At 34.7% G+C, this 15,353-nt stretch overlaps 2 protein-coding genes across 8 annotated transcripts; both read left to right on the forward strand.

Annotated features, from left to right (window-relative positions):
- Window positions 1-922: 922 nt before the first annotated feature.
- On the forward strand, window positions 923-4,862 carry LOC105120177 (serine/threonine-protein phosphatase 2A activator). 5 transcript variants are annotated; one of them, XR_841266.1, is made up of 3 exons: window positions 923-2,180; window positions 4,228-4,306; window positions 4,427-4,862. XR_841266.1 is itself a non-coding variant. In XM_011018382.1 (2 exons), exons 1-2 carry the CDS (start codon window positions 1,015-1,017, stop codon window positions 4,431-4,433), a joined length of 1,173 nt encoding a protein of 390 aa, XP_011016684.1. In that variant the 5' UTR covers window positions 923-1,014; the 3' UTR covers window positions 4,434-4,862. The 5 variants fall into 5 exon arrangements, 4 of the variants coding, with proteins under 4 accessions (XP_011016684.1, XP_011016690.1, XP_011016695.1 ...); XM_011018382.1 differs by lacking the exon at window positions 4,228-4,306; XM_011018388.1 differs by lacking the exons at window positions 4,228-4,306; window positions 4,427-4,862 and adding an exon at window positions 3,286-3,972.
- Window positions 4,863-11,112: 6,250 nt separating this feature from the next.
- On the forward strand, window positions 11,113-14,561 carry FBW2 (F-BOX WITH WD-40 2). 3 transcript variants are annotated; one of them, XM_011018406.1, is made up of 4 exons: window positions 11,113-11,277; window positions 11,392-11,439; window positions 12,375-12,687; window positions 13,130-14,527. In XM_011018406.1, the coding sequence occupies exons 3-4, from the start codon at window positions 12,380-12,382 to the stop codon at window positions 13,785-13,787; spliced, it is 966 nt and encodes a 321-aa protein (XP_011016708.1). In that variant the 5' UTR covers window positions 11,113-11,277; window positions 11,392-11,439; window positions 12,375-12,379; the 3' UTR covers window positions 13,788-14,527. The 3 variants fall into 3 exon arrangements, with proteins under 3 accessions (XP_011016708.1, XP_011016704.1, XP_011016714.1); XM_011018402.1 differs by having other exon boundaries at window positions 11,113-11,253; XM_011018412.1 differs by lacking the exon at window positions 11,113-11,277 and having other exon boundaries at window positions 11,284-11,439; window positions 13,130-13,787; window positions 13,971-14,561.
- Window positions 14,562-15,353: the final 792 nt, after the last annotated feature.

Genomic DNA, 15,353 nt, shown 5'->3' on the forward strand with positions numbered 1-15,353 from the left:
GTTATTTCGATTGCTTTTATGTGTAATATTATATATACACACGCGCGCACGAGGTACAATCATTGTTTGAAATTTTAGTTTGAATAAAAATGTAAAGTGTAATTTTTTTTAAATATAAAAGCAAAACAAAGAATTTATCCAATTATAAAAGACCTGATGTAATTTTAAAATATATATATCAGGGTTCCTAGTATTGTGAATTTTTACAAGCCTTTCTCTCGTACAAGGACCAGTCCTAGTTCATTTTAAAAAAAAATTAAGAAATTGGTCAAATGGATAAAAATTCTCTCCATCCCTTAATTTTAGTGTTTGAACAAGAATTTATTTTTTAAAAAATGTATAATGAGAGACCCCTCCCTGTGCAAAAGCAAAACCTCAATTAACGGATACACTAATCTAATAAATCTAGAATGTTCAGATAAAAAAATTATTTACCAAATTCAGAAAAGTCAATTAACTTTGTTGATAAGCCAAATATAATCTTAATTTTCATATAGTTTAATCATGAAAAAAAATTAAAAAACCCTATTAAATTGCTGATTAAATATTATGATCTAAGCATAAAACTTGAGTTATAAATTAAATAGATTAATTTAGTTTGATCCGTGCCAATTAAGATGATATTGTTTTAATTTTAATTTTTTTAAAAATACATCTACTTAGATATATTGAATAGTGTGAAAGGCGTGCCTTGAGAATTTTTGAGGATGAGATTCAGGTTTGCTGCTGTATAAGTTGGTTTCAAAATACCTTGCACTCTTGATAAAAACAAAAAAGCATTCAATTCTTTGTGAGCCATGGTGATGATGGGTTTCTCCTAAGAGCCCATGAAAATGGGCTCCCTAAAATTATGTTCTTTGAACTCACTGAAAGTTTAGCTCAGGATAGGCCCAATCGTGTAGCTCCAGGACTCTTTCATTTCCGCGCGAGAAGCCTCCAATTGAACTGCATGCCGCCACTTTTTCTTTCCTTCCTCTCCCCGCAGTCTCAGACTCCCTCCATTCCTGTACCAAAATGGAAAAAACCCAAGAGCACAACGACCGGGAGCCTTCAGAATCCCGCACAACTCCAGCATCACCTACATGCGCCTCCTCAACCAGCGTTAAATGCGCCGGCTCAACCTCCTTCCATCCACCACCCAAGCAATCCCCATGGTCAGAAATTTCCCCTCCTCCAACCTACCGTCCTATCCGTTCCCCGGCTATAAATCCGCCACCAAACACAAATTCGCAAGCCATAATCCTCGCCCCAGTCCCGCAATCCCAAAAGGTACTCGCTATTTCCCTTCCCCACACCTTTCAATCCCCCTCCAAAAAAATCCACTCCCCTGACGACATTCGCCAATTCATCAACTCCGATTCCTCTAAGAACTTCCTTGGCTTCATAGTCTCTCTCTCAGAATCTACACGGTCCCACAAAACCTCCGATTCCTTTCACGAATCCACAACTGTGAAAAAGATTGTGTCTATTATCGAAACCCTAATTCAGTGGACTGAAGAAATCCCTCCTGCTCAACAATCTTCTCGATACGGTAACATCTCTTACCGCACCTGGCATAACCGTTTGGTAGAAAATAGCGAGAGTTTAATGCTTCAGATTTTGCCCGAACTTTTAAAATCTTCAATGGTGGAGATCGTTCCTTATTTTACCGATAGTTTTGGTAATTCGAGCCGGATTGATTACGGGACTGGACATGAAACTAATTTCTCCGCATGGTTGTATTGTTTGGCTAGGATGGGGGTTATAGAGGAAGTTGATTATCAAGCTCTAGTTTCTAGAGTTTTTGTTAATTATATTGAATTAATGAGGAAGTTGCAATTGGTTTATAATCTGGAGCCTGCGGGTTCGCACGGTGTTTGGGGGCTTGATGATTATCATTTCTTGCCGTATATATTTGGATCATCGCAGTTGATTAATCATAAGTTCATGAAGCCCAAGTCTATTCACAACGAGGATATTTTGGAGAATTTTTCGAATGAGTATATGTATCTTTCATGCATTGTGTTCATTAAGAAGGTGAAGAAGGGGTTGTTTGCTGAGCACTCGCCTTTGTTGGATGATATCAGCGGAGTGCCTAATTGGAACAAGGTGAATAGCGGGCTGCTTAAAATGTATAGAGCAGAAGTGTTGGAGAAAGTGCCTATTATGCAGCATTTCCTGTTTGGGTCGCTTATTCAGTGGTATGGGTTTTTATTTCTCTTCCATGACTAATTGGTGCATTGGTTATTCCATTCTAATTTGTGCGAATTAGGAGTTTATATAATGCAGTGCTATTAAATTTATTAGTGGAGATGAAAATGGATATTGTCATGAAGAATAGATATAGAGTACAGTGCATTTTTTAGCTTGGCACGAGTTGAGTTTATAATTGGCTACCTTACATGCATGGTGACTATTTCACAGGTTGCAACTGCAAGATTGATAGCTCTGTCTTTAATAGATAGTTTTTCTTTTCTTGGAATACTAGTTGATTTACTTGGAAGTAGTTTGTAGCCTTTGCGTTACACTTCTGATTCTTATTCACTATGATTTTACATGCTGTGCGAATTGTTACTTTTCTTAGCAGAATGTTTGTATCAATGTATAGAGGAGGTTGATTGCTTCAATGTAGGTTTTTATGTGTGATATCAAATATTATATGAATTGAATAAGCTGTCTGCATGAAGTCTAACTGTCCATATCCAATTAAACCATCCAGCTCATGAGTCTTAAAGGGCAAGCAGCAGTTGCCACTGCCTGAGCGTGATTTCTACACAGATCTCTAGTCGGAACTCTATTGTCTTGCCTAATGTTTGCTTCTTCAAGAATTTCTTATACTTTTCTCAAGTTCAGAAGGTCTACTTTGTTATTGTTATATTTTCCCTCCATACTTCGGTCAATGTTTCTAGGGCAAGCTATTGGGAAATGATTTCTTGCATATTGTGTCTAGGTTTAGGGAGTTGCGTTGAAAGTTCGTGTTATTGTGGTTATTCCAGTTGATGGTGTTAAAAGTTTTCCATTTCATGTGAGGAAAACAATTTTTTGAAATAAAAGATTTTTGTGAGCAGCAAGATACCCCTTGAATGAAGATAGAATTGAAGTCATCAATTATAAACCTTTTTTTTAGTCTATCAAATTGTCTAGCTATTGCATTCATGTCTGGACCCGGGATCTCTTAAATGCCAGGTGTTATAGCTAACTTTCCTTATTATTAAGTGTCCTTGTATTTGATTGCCATAGCATTTTTTGATATTTTCCACCTGGAATGTCTGTAGAATTTTTCCTGATTTATGGATTCCAATTCAGTTCTTGACTGTGAGAACTTGCGTGGAGGATACCGGCTTCCTTTATGTTCCAGTGGAACAGTCTGATTTCATCAGCATCATTGTGGGGCAATAAAGAGCCAATTTTGGTTGATATCCTATTCGCTTCCTATAGAAGCTCCCAACACCAGCTATTGGCAAGCATGGACATTAGTTGCTTGGAATTTAGAACCTCACAGTAAATGGTGCTAGAACTTTCATGGTTTGTTAACTCATTCGTGGTATGTTCAGCATGGTCCTTTTCATTCAAGATGGTGTCAAAATATACTTCTTCCCCACCTTTTCCCCCTTTTGGCTCCTTTGTTGGCATGGATGATTAAAAGTTATGATACCTAGCTTTTTCACCATTCTCTAAATATTTCCTCCTTCATTCAGTGTGTGCCTTGTTCGAAATTGGTAAAATGACTTCAACTTGTCAAGCTGAAAATTACTTATCCTTGCATCATGCAGCTCTATAAACTTCACTTGAAGTAAACTGGTATGTAATGTAACTCGAGGCAGACCATGTTGCCTGTCTTTGAACTTTAGTAGGTTAGTTCATGAAGAATCAAATACATCATTGATTGGGATTTTGATTTGTCTAGTGACCACTTTTGTTCTTTTATAATTTAGTTGATATAAGCTTACTGACTCTGGCTAGACGAAACACTATGTACAACTTTCTGCCAATTATTGCCAGTTCATTGCGGGATCTCCATTTTATTTTTACGGTTTCCTTAAATTGATTTCCATAAAGATATTACCTTATTCCTGGAGATTGCTGACTTACGTATTGGTTCAATGGTGTTGATTAGTTCACCTAATAATATACCAATGTTACTCAAAACTTGGAACCAGAATCCATTTGGTTTTTTTTTTTACCACATAGATATGTGCTTGTATGTTATTGATTTGTTTATGATTAAAACATTTCTTTATTTTTTAGGTCATTGCACTGCCAACTGTGACTTGGAAAGTATTTATGTAGTCTTTAATTGGCTCGCTTAGTAGAGAAATTTTGAATGGTATATGTTAGTGTAGCTGGTTTGTGATCTGTAATTTTAGCCTACTCTTTCAAAAGAAAGCCTAATGTTGTTTATATATATATTGATTAGTTTTTTTTTTTTGTTTCCTTTTTCTTCCAGGGAGTAGTGCGTTTATCAGCTCTATAAGAACGTATGATATGGAACCAAGAGGGTGGATTCTCCACGGGGTTTCACTGTGACTCGCTACAATAGACAGTTTAAAATATGATACTACTATGAACTCATTAAGCTATTCCTCTCTCAGTTTTTCTTTTCTTCCTAGTTTCGTCCTAAAATGACCATGCAGATGATGCATTGTCAGATAATTGTCTACCCGTTTGCTGTACTACATATGTGATGGTGGTTCAAATAGTTGTCTGTCGAATGGTTGAGGGATCAATTTATATCTGTTAGTCTAGAGCACATGGCATGCAGGGATTAATATGTTTCCTCCATTGTTTGATCGGGCTGATGTGGTAGTCATGATGGAGTGCTATACCAAAATGTCGAGCTTGAATTTTCAGAGCCCTTACACGAAAACGATCAATTTAAATGAGGGACTGTTTGTAAATATTCCCTGTTTTCTTTTCGCTTGAGCAATTAAAATCGAGGACTTGGCTCTTCGTAGTAAATGAACATCGATAGCTTTTTTATAACTTGGTTTGGATGGTTCACCCCTGGATTCCGGAGGCACAGTGGGCGAGGGGATTGATTGTGCCGTCGCAGGAGAACAGAACTGCATGGCCGAAGGAATGAACCCCGATTTCTTGGCCCGTAGGCCATAGGTAATAAAACTGCTCTCTCCTTTTAATCCCTTACTGCTGCCAATCGGATTGAGCAAGTCAAGTCAAAGGACACTGCTCAACTGTCACCTTTATCACCCTCCATCTGGAAAGCACTTGCTGACTCGCTCTATCTGCGTCCTACACAACTTGAACGGAAGCGACCTCTTTTGGGTACGGGGGAGAATGAATGGGAAGATTCTTGCTTCTTCGTTGAAATTAAAAACTATGGTCTTTCTCTATTTTTTTTTTACCTCATCTCTTTTCTAAACGCTTTCTTACAACTCCTTCGCCTCACCTGACTATCGGATTCCCTGTTCATAATTCACTGTGCGTACATCTCATAAAGCATTGTTTCGTCACTTTGCATTTTTGCCCCATTTTAATGGTTCAGTCTCTATAGCTCACAAAGTTTGTAATTCGTTCATCGAATCTTATTTCTCGTTAAATTCACGAATGATTTTACAAGATAAGAGTTTTAGCTTCCATTTAACAAATAAATTGAGAAATGAAGGGCTGAAATTAACATAGAAGAAGTAGAGGTTTTTTTCACAGAAGTAGAGTTTTAGCTTCTATTTATTTTATAATGTTTAAGTTCTTAAAGGTTGAGAAATGAGAGAGGGTCGATTAAAAAGTTAAATTTGAGCTAGGGGTGGTTAGATTCTAGCTACCAATAATTTATATTTTGATATTTATGGATTTAACTTTAAGAGATGAACTCAATTGAAATTGTTTTCACCTTCAATAATGCTGAAAAATATAGAACTGGACTTGAAAAAACTATCAATTTGATTTAGTTTTGAGATTGTTGGTAGGATTATTGAATTTCATGTGATATTTTTAAATGAAAATAGATGGTAAATTGCGTTTTTGAGGTATAAATAAGTTGGTCCTAATTTTTTGTCCGAAGATGGTTGAAGCTTGAATAAGGCAATGACTAATTGCCTAGCCATACAAAACGACTTCTTGCTGCTCGCTTTGGCTAGGAAATTGGCTCCTGGGTTTTTTTATTAATTTGTAGTAAAATAGTTTTTAATTAGAATTATTAAAAAGAAATTTAAAAAATTATCCAATTATACCTTAGTTCTTAAATAACATTTGAGCTTTTACGGTAATTCTGACAATTCATTTATATAAAAATTATACAAATCTAATATATAGAATTTTAAAAAAAATTACTCATTAATATTTAATTAGAATACTTTTATTTTTATATAATTTATCTATTTAATTATTTTTTACTTCTTTTGAACTTTTGCATTAGAATTGTTACAACATTATTTGTTTGTTTTTCTATTGGAATTTCTTCTTGTATGGCACTGAGTTTTAATTTAAAAAATTTATTTTTATAATAAAAATGACATGTTTTCACTGGGAAAAAAACATGGACAAGGAAGGAGGGTTTTGGCTTTTTTTTTTCTTCTACGATGATTTAAATCACTTCAATTCTTGCAATTATTAATTTAATTATTTTAGGTTTTCAATCAATAATTCACACTACTTGTAAAAATTGGCGCGGATAAGAAAATAAAATTTTAAGTATAAAAAATTATTTTTTCTCTATATTTTAAATTTGATATCTCATATCAGCGAGTGAGGATTTGATACCTAACATTATTAATAGGATTGGTTGCTAGCTTTTTAAACACCTTTTGGAACCTTGAGTGATTAACCAAAACAAATCCGCGAGGCCCTATAGGCTAAAAATAACAATATCTAGCAGGTTGGGTCGGGTTGTGATACTTTGTATTAGAATCAGCCTTGCCAGATGTTCGGTTGTGTCGAAGGGATCATAGGGTTCCTTAAGAAAGATAAATTACAATATCACACGTCGTTGGGTGGGGACGTGATAACTGATATTATTAATAATGTTGGTTGTTAATTTGTCAGATACGTTTTGACAACATACATGGTTATCAAAAATAAATTTGTAAGACCTATAAACCAAAGCAAATAATGTCTGACAAGTTCAACCAAGTTGTGATATAATTTGATTGAATTAAAAAAAAAAAAATTCCGAATACCGTGTTAAGTTGTGTAGTTTATTCATGTGTCATCATATTTAAATCTTGATCAATAATACTTTGTCATATAATAAAAAAGTAAAATATACAATTGATCTATCTTACCATATATGCATATATAAAAGGGGGAAATATTGAAATATTGACAGAGTTAGAAAATGAGAAAAACTTTAAATCACAATTTCTTAGTATAGATTTTTTATAAATTACTTTTACTTAAACCAATCAATAATTTATATCAGGTTTCAGTTTAAGATTTATATTGAATATTTTTGAGTGAGATATAAAAACAAAAAAAAAAAAACAGATCTTGTATATTTAATCAATCGACATCAAAATCAAAATCAAAATCCTTCAAGTTGTTTAAAAATTCAAAATAATATAGAAGTTGAATTATGTATTACTTGAATCATTATTATATTACAACTAAACCCTTTTTTTAAAATAAAATTAAAAAATCAAGAGATGGTACAATAATATTTATTTCAAAATTCAAGAACAATTGAGAATTTAAATCTATATATTTTATATTTTAAAATTTTACTATTGTTTGATTTAATTTTTTGGATGGGAAATTTCTAAATTCAATTTTGATCAACGAAATAACAAATCTTGATACCAAATTGGAAAAGGGATAAAATATTATACAAATCATACATATTTTGGTTTGAATATAATAATTTATTAAAATTAAAATTAAAATATTATTTAAAATTAAAGTGTTTCAAACATATTTGAATTTTCTTGAAAACTCGTTGGTTTTCAGTAATGAGTTAGCGGTCTTGATGTTTAGATTCACTTTTTAGTTGAGTTGTTTTTCCTTTGCACCAAAAATAATTTTTAAATCACGCAAATGTATTTTTTAAAAAATATATGAAATGTATTATAATTGGATTGAATAAATAAGTTAGTTTTATTTTAATCAGATAATAAAAAATAGATAACGATAACAAATAAACCAAGAAAAGAATAAAAAAACAACAATTAAAAGAATGGAGCCAATGATAAATGAAAAAAAATTAAAAAGGATAAAATTAAAAAAAATCTAACTTTATAAACCAATTTAAATAAAACAGGTAATAAAAAACATGAATCAAATATAAAGGAAAACCAAATTAAAGGATTGGCTTGAAAAAATGAAGGGTTTGGTATGAGAATTGAGGAGTAGAGTGGAAAAGACAAACTAGAGACCGGTCTCAACATGCACTGCCTAAGCATGGAAGGCTGCCAAGGATATTCTAATGCCATATTAGAAGATAGCACTTGGCTTTCAAGCGGCACTACAAATGTTGTCTAGAGTGGGGGGCACCGCACACGCGCTCACACATTACTAGTGTATATAATGCAATCATTAATAATTTTTTTAATGATATTTATTTTTATTAAAATATCAAAATACATCTCAATGCGCTTTATTATATAAAAAAACACAATAAAAACATAAAAACCGCTACTTGAAATTAGCTTAGTAAGTTTTGTTTTTAAGAGCGCTCTAGTCACTCTTGGACACTAATTTAATTGTTTTGTTTTAAGATAATCACGTAATTTTATTATGATAAAGATAAAAAATAATATTTTACCCCGACTAATTCGATGATGTTAAATGAATCTAGGGAAGAAACCATTTTTACCCCCTAATTTTCACTTCATAGGTTGTTACCTGGGTGGCATAAATACCATTACACCATTGCAATTTACTTACAGTACAATGAATTTCAACACGCTCTAAAATACCGATTCCTTTTAATCATAAACTAGACAGTGGTTGATACAGACAAATGTAAGATGATGAATGGTTAAAAACAGTAAAATAAATTCAAATGGTGCGCCGATGGACTGAGCTTTCTACATCGTTACCTACGGTCCCGATAAGAGGTGGACCCTTTAAGATGACGTTCATGCACGCCGAAATTAATTTCAGGGAGAGATCGAATTTCTTTCTGAAGCTGTCGTGGTGACATGACGTTGACATAAACAACAACCCTACATGGCCCCAACGCCACAAGGAAAATCGGGGCTCCGTTCAGTGTCCATATTCATGTGGAAAAACGGAGTGGAGGCCAATAAAGTACGCTCCTGTGAAGAGGCAGGCGGCACATGAATTCTGTGATCAGGCCGCATAGGACTTTGTTCTTTAACTGAGCATCACCGGGGCACCCTGCAGGGTCCCCTACTCCTTGAATATCTTCGAAGTTCGAACAGTATGTCTCCAGTGACCGGTCCAGTCCATTAAACAGTCAGATTAATGTTGCCGTGCTTCATATCCCAGAAATATGCTCACACCTGGGCGGATAAAAACGGGTGGAACGCTGTTTGCTGTCGGCTGGGTTTTCCAGATGCCATTATCTGGATAATTACCTTTGATTCTCTTAAGAAATAAATCCAACTCCAGTTCTGGTCGACTAGATGCCACCATTCAGCCGAACCTGGCCCATTTCACACGGGCCTTCAGGCTGCTCTCTTCTCGAAACTCTTAAGACATGGCTCTTGTCGGTGCTCCTCTTTACAGGGCCCATTTGGAACTTGTGGCTGTCACTCGATTTATTTGTTTTGTCAAGGACCTTGCACGGATACACAGCGCAACAATTCTTTTCTTTTCGTTAACCAATAATACTATGATTTATATGTTACATTACGAAAAAATGAACGGGTAGTGGATTTACTGCACAACTAGACATATTTCACTGTAAATAAGAATAATCATTCCAAGAAAAGAAACAAATAGGTAATTTGATTCTTTTCACGTGAACCAATAGGACTGACATGAACAATTCTTTCTTTTTCTTTTTCAAATACGTAATATAAAAACTATATTATTTTTAAATAAATATTTTTTTCTTTCATGCGATGTTTTCATGATGTGCCTAAAAAAATATATTTTTTAACAATATTTAACCTATTTATATTTTAGAGGTACGTTGTAGAGATTGTAGAGATTGTTTTACTTTTAAAAGTAAAATTTGTTAAGCGTATATAAAAAAGTTTTTTTTTTTATTTTCAAACTAGTTTTTTAATGAATAAAAAGTTGACAATATAGTTTTTTAATAGTCATAAAATTTATTTTAAAAAATTATATTTACACATGAGATATTATTATTTATTGTTTAGATACCGTTTTTTAAGATGGTGTTTGAAGCATCTTGTTTTAGGCTTTTTAATTGGTATTGCGCATGTATGATGAATAGCAATGATTGATATTCAATAATTTGTTTTATCCCTTTCTTTCTTTCTTTGCCTTGCTAAAATACATGAGATAAGACCAATGGTTAATCTAATGCTATCCTTATCACTCGGACGAGCTTCGCACTTTTGAAGCTTTGTTTGTTATGAAAGTAAAATAGGAGAAAAGTTACTTTTATAATCTGTAATCTTTATCCATTTTACTCGTGTTTAATATAATTTTAAAAGAAAGAAGAATTTTCAGTATTTAACTCTAAAAAAAGAGAGTTAAATAGAGGAATACAAGTTTTCTTGACAAGATTTAAAATTTTTATCATTCCTTTTTTGTTTTTTAATACAACTCTTTTTTTTTTTTTTGTTATTCTTACATTAGGATCAGGAATGTACATTATTTTTTCAATGCAAAAATAGATTTGATATATAGTGGGATGGACCAGTATTCCCGATATCTTTTTTTAATTATCACTGAATATTCTCAACACAAGTTTTTTTAAGCATGACTGAGCTAGAAAGCATACCAAATAATATTAATAAAAAAAATATGAATTCGCAACAGAATATTAATTTATCTATAAGAATTAAAAATTAAGTCATTTTAAGCATGAACGTCTGATTAGCTAGGCTTCACAATTCACCGTAATGCCCAGATTAATATAAAATCTCTCTTAACACTTGACACCAAATTTTTTGTTATTTTTTATTTTTACATCTTTAATCAATTCACTCTTATATTTTACCTACTTAAAATTCTTTATAAGCACACACAGTCGGAAACCAAAGTATCGAAGTGCTTGAAGATAGAACTAAAAGTCTTCTGTCACTTTTAATAATTTTCTTTCCCGAAAGGTACAATACATTGCTGCTTGTTTTTGAGCTCCCTACACAACCACTTGCCCTTCCACTTTTTTGTTTTTACTCTTGTTGTTGCTGCTGCTGCTAGCATTGATGCTGTTCTAGTTAGGTGGGTAGATGGGTCTATAATCTTGTAGCTTTCTCCCTCCTTCTCTTGCCTCTCTTGTTCTCTACCTTCTCCCCTCTTTTCCCCTGCGTTTCTGGCGAATAAACCGGTGATTTTTTATTTTTTTTTATCTTTTTGCAGAATCCAATTCCCGAAGAAAGAAGGAAAGGGAAAGTTCACTTCTTCCAGGTGTGTAAGAAACATGGTCCGATTTGCCATTGTTTTCCTTCTCTCTGTATCGTTTATAAGAAAATGAAAAACTCTGGCTCGCCTGTTACTTTGGTCTGCAATGTAAAAAACACAGTCAAGTGTTTTCACCAGCCAAGAACAGTTTTAGCTCAAACCTCATTACCCATCATGTTTTATGTGAGGTAGACTCAGCGGGCACTATAATGTGCTTGGATTTCTCAATTGATGCATGCATTAGTATGTAGATGAGGTCTCTTGCGTTTCTGTCTCGCGAGTAAGGTTATTTTCCTTACCAATGATATTTCCAAGCAGTTTCTTTTTGAGGGTTTATCTGGATGGATCTGTGAAGGTGCTTTAAATGTCCATTTTTTTCTTTTAGATTTCTGAGTGTCTTTTGCCAGATTTTCCTGTTAAGAGTAGATTTTAAGTAATTTGTTACGATTAACCCAAATTTTGGTCCTTTGTTATTATCAAGGTAGCTTTCGCTTCTAATTTCTTCATTTGGTTAGTCCATTCTTTTCTCTTGCTGTTTTGGCGATTTATTTTTTTCCTCTTTCCTCTTCTCTTACCTTTTGCCTTGCATGCACTCTCTATTGCGCTCTTACAATTCTGTAATTGTCAATTTCTTGTTCATCTTTACTGGTATCTCGTATAAAGATTTCATCTTTCATTATCTCTAGCGAAAAGTAGATAGTAAGGAGAGATCTTCAACTTCTTCTCATACTTTTTATCGATTCTTTGAATTTTATTGGCTTTCCAAGCAATTTCTCTTAAAATTCCTGGAGACGAATCCTTTTCCATTAAAATTCCTGAACGAGACGTCATTTTCATGCTTAAATAGGTTGCCTAATTGTTGATTTTTTTGCCCACTTCTCGTAGTTCTTTTTCTGTAGAGACAAATTTATCTAACTACTGTTTTAATTGTATGGAGTCAGGTTACATGGAAGAGGGAGATGAGTATCGTCGTTGGGATGAATTGATACCAGATGCCCTTGGGCTGATTTTCCGCAACCTTTCTCTTCAGGAGATACTAACCATGGTCCCAAGGGTTTGCAAATCATGGAGCAGAGCAGTTTCAGGGCCATATTGCTGGCAAGAGATCAACATTGAGGAATGGAGTACTAGGTGCCATCCTGATCACCTTGATCGCATGCTTCAAATGTTGATCACGAGAAGCTGTGGATCCCTCCGCAAACTCTCTGTCTCTGGACTCCACAATGATACAAATTTCTCATTCCTTGCAGACCAGTAAGCTGGACTTTACATTTTTGCAACACCCGTTTCAATTATTAAAAGTGTTACTACAACGTGCTTTCAATTGACTAGATTATACTAGATATTTACAGTCCCAATGGTTATTCCTAGTCTTTCATCTTGCATTTAGAATTATCAAATGATATTGGGAGTGCTTATCTAATTCTGATGCTTCGTTGCTCATCTTTATTCTTAGAACTCTCCTCCATCTTGCATTTAGAATTTCAAATGATATAGGGAATGCTTATCTAATTTTGATGCTTCATTGCTCATCTTTATTCTTAGAACTCCCATTGGTATGCCCAAATTGTAGAGATGACTTTAACGTGCTTTCAATCACTTTGAGCCAGACCCTATTTGCTTTCAATGCTGGTGTTCTTTGATCTGATACTTTGCAATATGGGTCTTATTTTCTTCTTCTTCTTCTTTTTGCAAGTGCTGGTTCCCTCCAGACGTTGCGGATTCCGAGAAGTGATATTAGTGATTCGATAGTTGAACAGATTGCTGGAAGGCTTTCCACTGTCACTTTCTTGGATGTGAGCTACTGTAATAAAATTAGTGGGCGCGCTTTAGAGGCAATTGGAAAGCATTGCAAATTGCTTGTGGGGCTGTGCCGGAATATGCACCCATTAGATACAGAAGGCTTGGAAGCCCAAGATGATGAGGCTTATGCCATTGCCACCACCATGCCTAAGCTGAAGCGCTTAGAAATGGCTTACCATCTTGTTAGCACAGAAAGTTTATTGCAGATCCTTTCAAGCTGTACCAATCTTGAGTTTATGGATTTGAGAGGGTGCTGGAATGTGAATCTTGATAACAAGTTCTTCAAGGAGAAGTTCCAAAAGCTGACAGTACTGGGGCCTCTTGTAATGGAGGACTATTATGAGGCAAATGATTGGGAAGAAGATTGCTCCGAATATTCAGATGATTCTGATTACTTGGCCTGGGGATTTTTAGCTGGTGACGGGGGAGACTATGACGATGATGAGAGTTATGATGAGATGTGGGATGATGAGGGAAGGCTGGAGGAACTTGAGCTCAGGTTCTATGAAGGAGCTGATGCTGGACTGTACGGTTGGCCTCCATCTCCATAGGTTCAGTTTCCACTCTTGTCTTATTGTTCACTTTTCCTGTTTGTAGCACTAAATACCTCCACCTACATGCCGTATGGATATAACTGTTTCGATAGGGATGAAGTTGTATGCTTTATGTCACCCCCTTGTTATCTGAATTTTAAGGAAAAGCGACGTGTTGCAAATTTGCAATGGTATATGCAGGCATGAGAAAAGCTCAGGAGAAATGGTCTATCAATTTAGTTGAATCAAACTTTGAGAGAACTGAAAACCAGTTGTCAAATAGGTGGAAATTGGTACATATCTTTTGAGATATCATTAGTTCGTGTCTCACAAGCGACCAACCGATTTTGGAATAGGAGAAGCGGCCCCTGTTGATATTTTTGAAGGGTGATGGGTCCTGTCATTGATGATTTGTCCAGGTTGCTTTCCACTTAGCATGCACAGCTTAGGCTCATCCTTTCAAATTCAATGCTGCCATTAATATTCTTCAGCTGTGTGATACTCTGTTTCCCTTTCTTTTGTAACAATCACTGGATACCCGCCTCTGCAAAACGACCTCAGTCTTTTAGCTTTCCTATTTTACGTTCTTAATCCTGGACTTTGGTTACATGTTGAATATTATCATTTCTTTCTGGCCGAGTCTAGGCTAAAAAGCTTCTCAGAACATATTGAGTATGTGAAACTGTTTGCTAGATGCATCAGATCCACCACGTCGGTCATGGTTAACCGAGGTTTAATTAAAGTAGCATCTTTTAATTCAAGAAGATAATGAAAAATGAAGTAATTAATATTGACGATGCCTTCACCTTCAATGTCCTCGCTGATTGAGAAGCATTCTCGGCACTCCAACCAGAGGTCTAAAGGGTACATATTCCAACCAGAGCTCTCCAGGGTTCATTTATGGGTTTTTTGGCCTTGATGAAGGTAGTTGGACTTCGTAGCAGCATGAAAGATGGCGAGGGAGAGAGTTGATTTTGTGCATGTGCGTAATTCTACGATTAATGGATGTCTTTAATCTCTCAAGAGAGATGTTTGCTCATTTATTTTTTGTTTAATATGCTTTTCGTTGCTACATGAACTAGATTAATCATGAGGATTTATAGTTCTGTACAACTACCTAGTTAGTCACATGATTACATGTGATTTGTTTCTTTGGATCTTGTACTTGACACCGTTTCCATCTTGAAGATTTCTCTTGAGATGAGAGCTAGAGTCTGGCTTGGTCCCTCTCAATTTGAGAGCTCACGGAATTCTAACCAAACTAGAGTTGTGTACTAAAAGAACAGGAAACAAAGAAGAAGGTGAAGGATTTTTTTTCTTTTTCTTTTTGGTGTAAGAAGTTTGGAGGTATTCTTATGGGATCCGAAAGAAGTGAAAGCAAATCAAGTGAAATATTTTGAATTGCCCATGATTTTTGCTCCCACGTGCTCCAATATTTAAAGAATCGAAGTGGCGATGGACCACAAGCTCTTTGTCGTTTTAACCACTTCACTTGCTTGTATTGGGGCTTGTCCATTCTCAATGGCACATTAAATTAAAGAAATGCATATATATATATATATATATTTAGAGAGAGAGAGAGAG

Source organism: Populus euphratica, unplaced genomic scaffold, assembly GCF_000495115.2.
Source record: "Populus euphratica unplaced genomic scaffold, PopEup_1.0 scaffold6.1, whole genome shotgun sequence".
In the NCBI taxonomy this organism is placed as follows: domain Eukaryota; kingdom Viridiplantae; phylum Streptophyta; class Magnoliopsida; order Malpighiales; family Salicaceae; genus Populus; species Populus euphratica.

Coding starts and splice junctions, on each gene's coding strand:
- LOC105120177 (XM_011018371.1), top strand. CDS start 1,015: ATGGAAAAAACCCAAGAGCACAACGACCGGGAGCCTTCAGAATCCCGC.
- FBW2 (XM_011018406.1), top strand. CDS start 12,380: ATGGAAGAGGGAGATGAGTATCGTCGTTGGGATGAATTGATACCAGAT. Junction 12,688..13,129: donor TTCTCATTCCTTGCAGACCA/GTAAGCTGGACT, acceptor TCTTTTTGCAAG/TGCTGGTTCCCTCCAGACGT.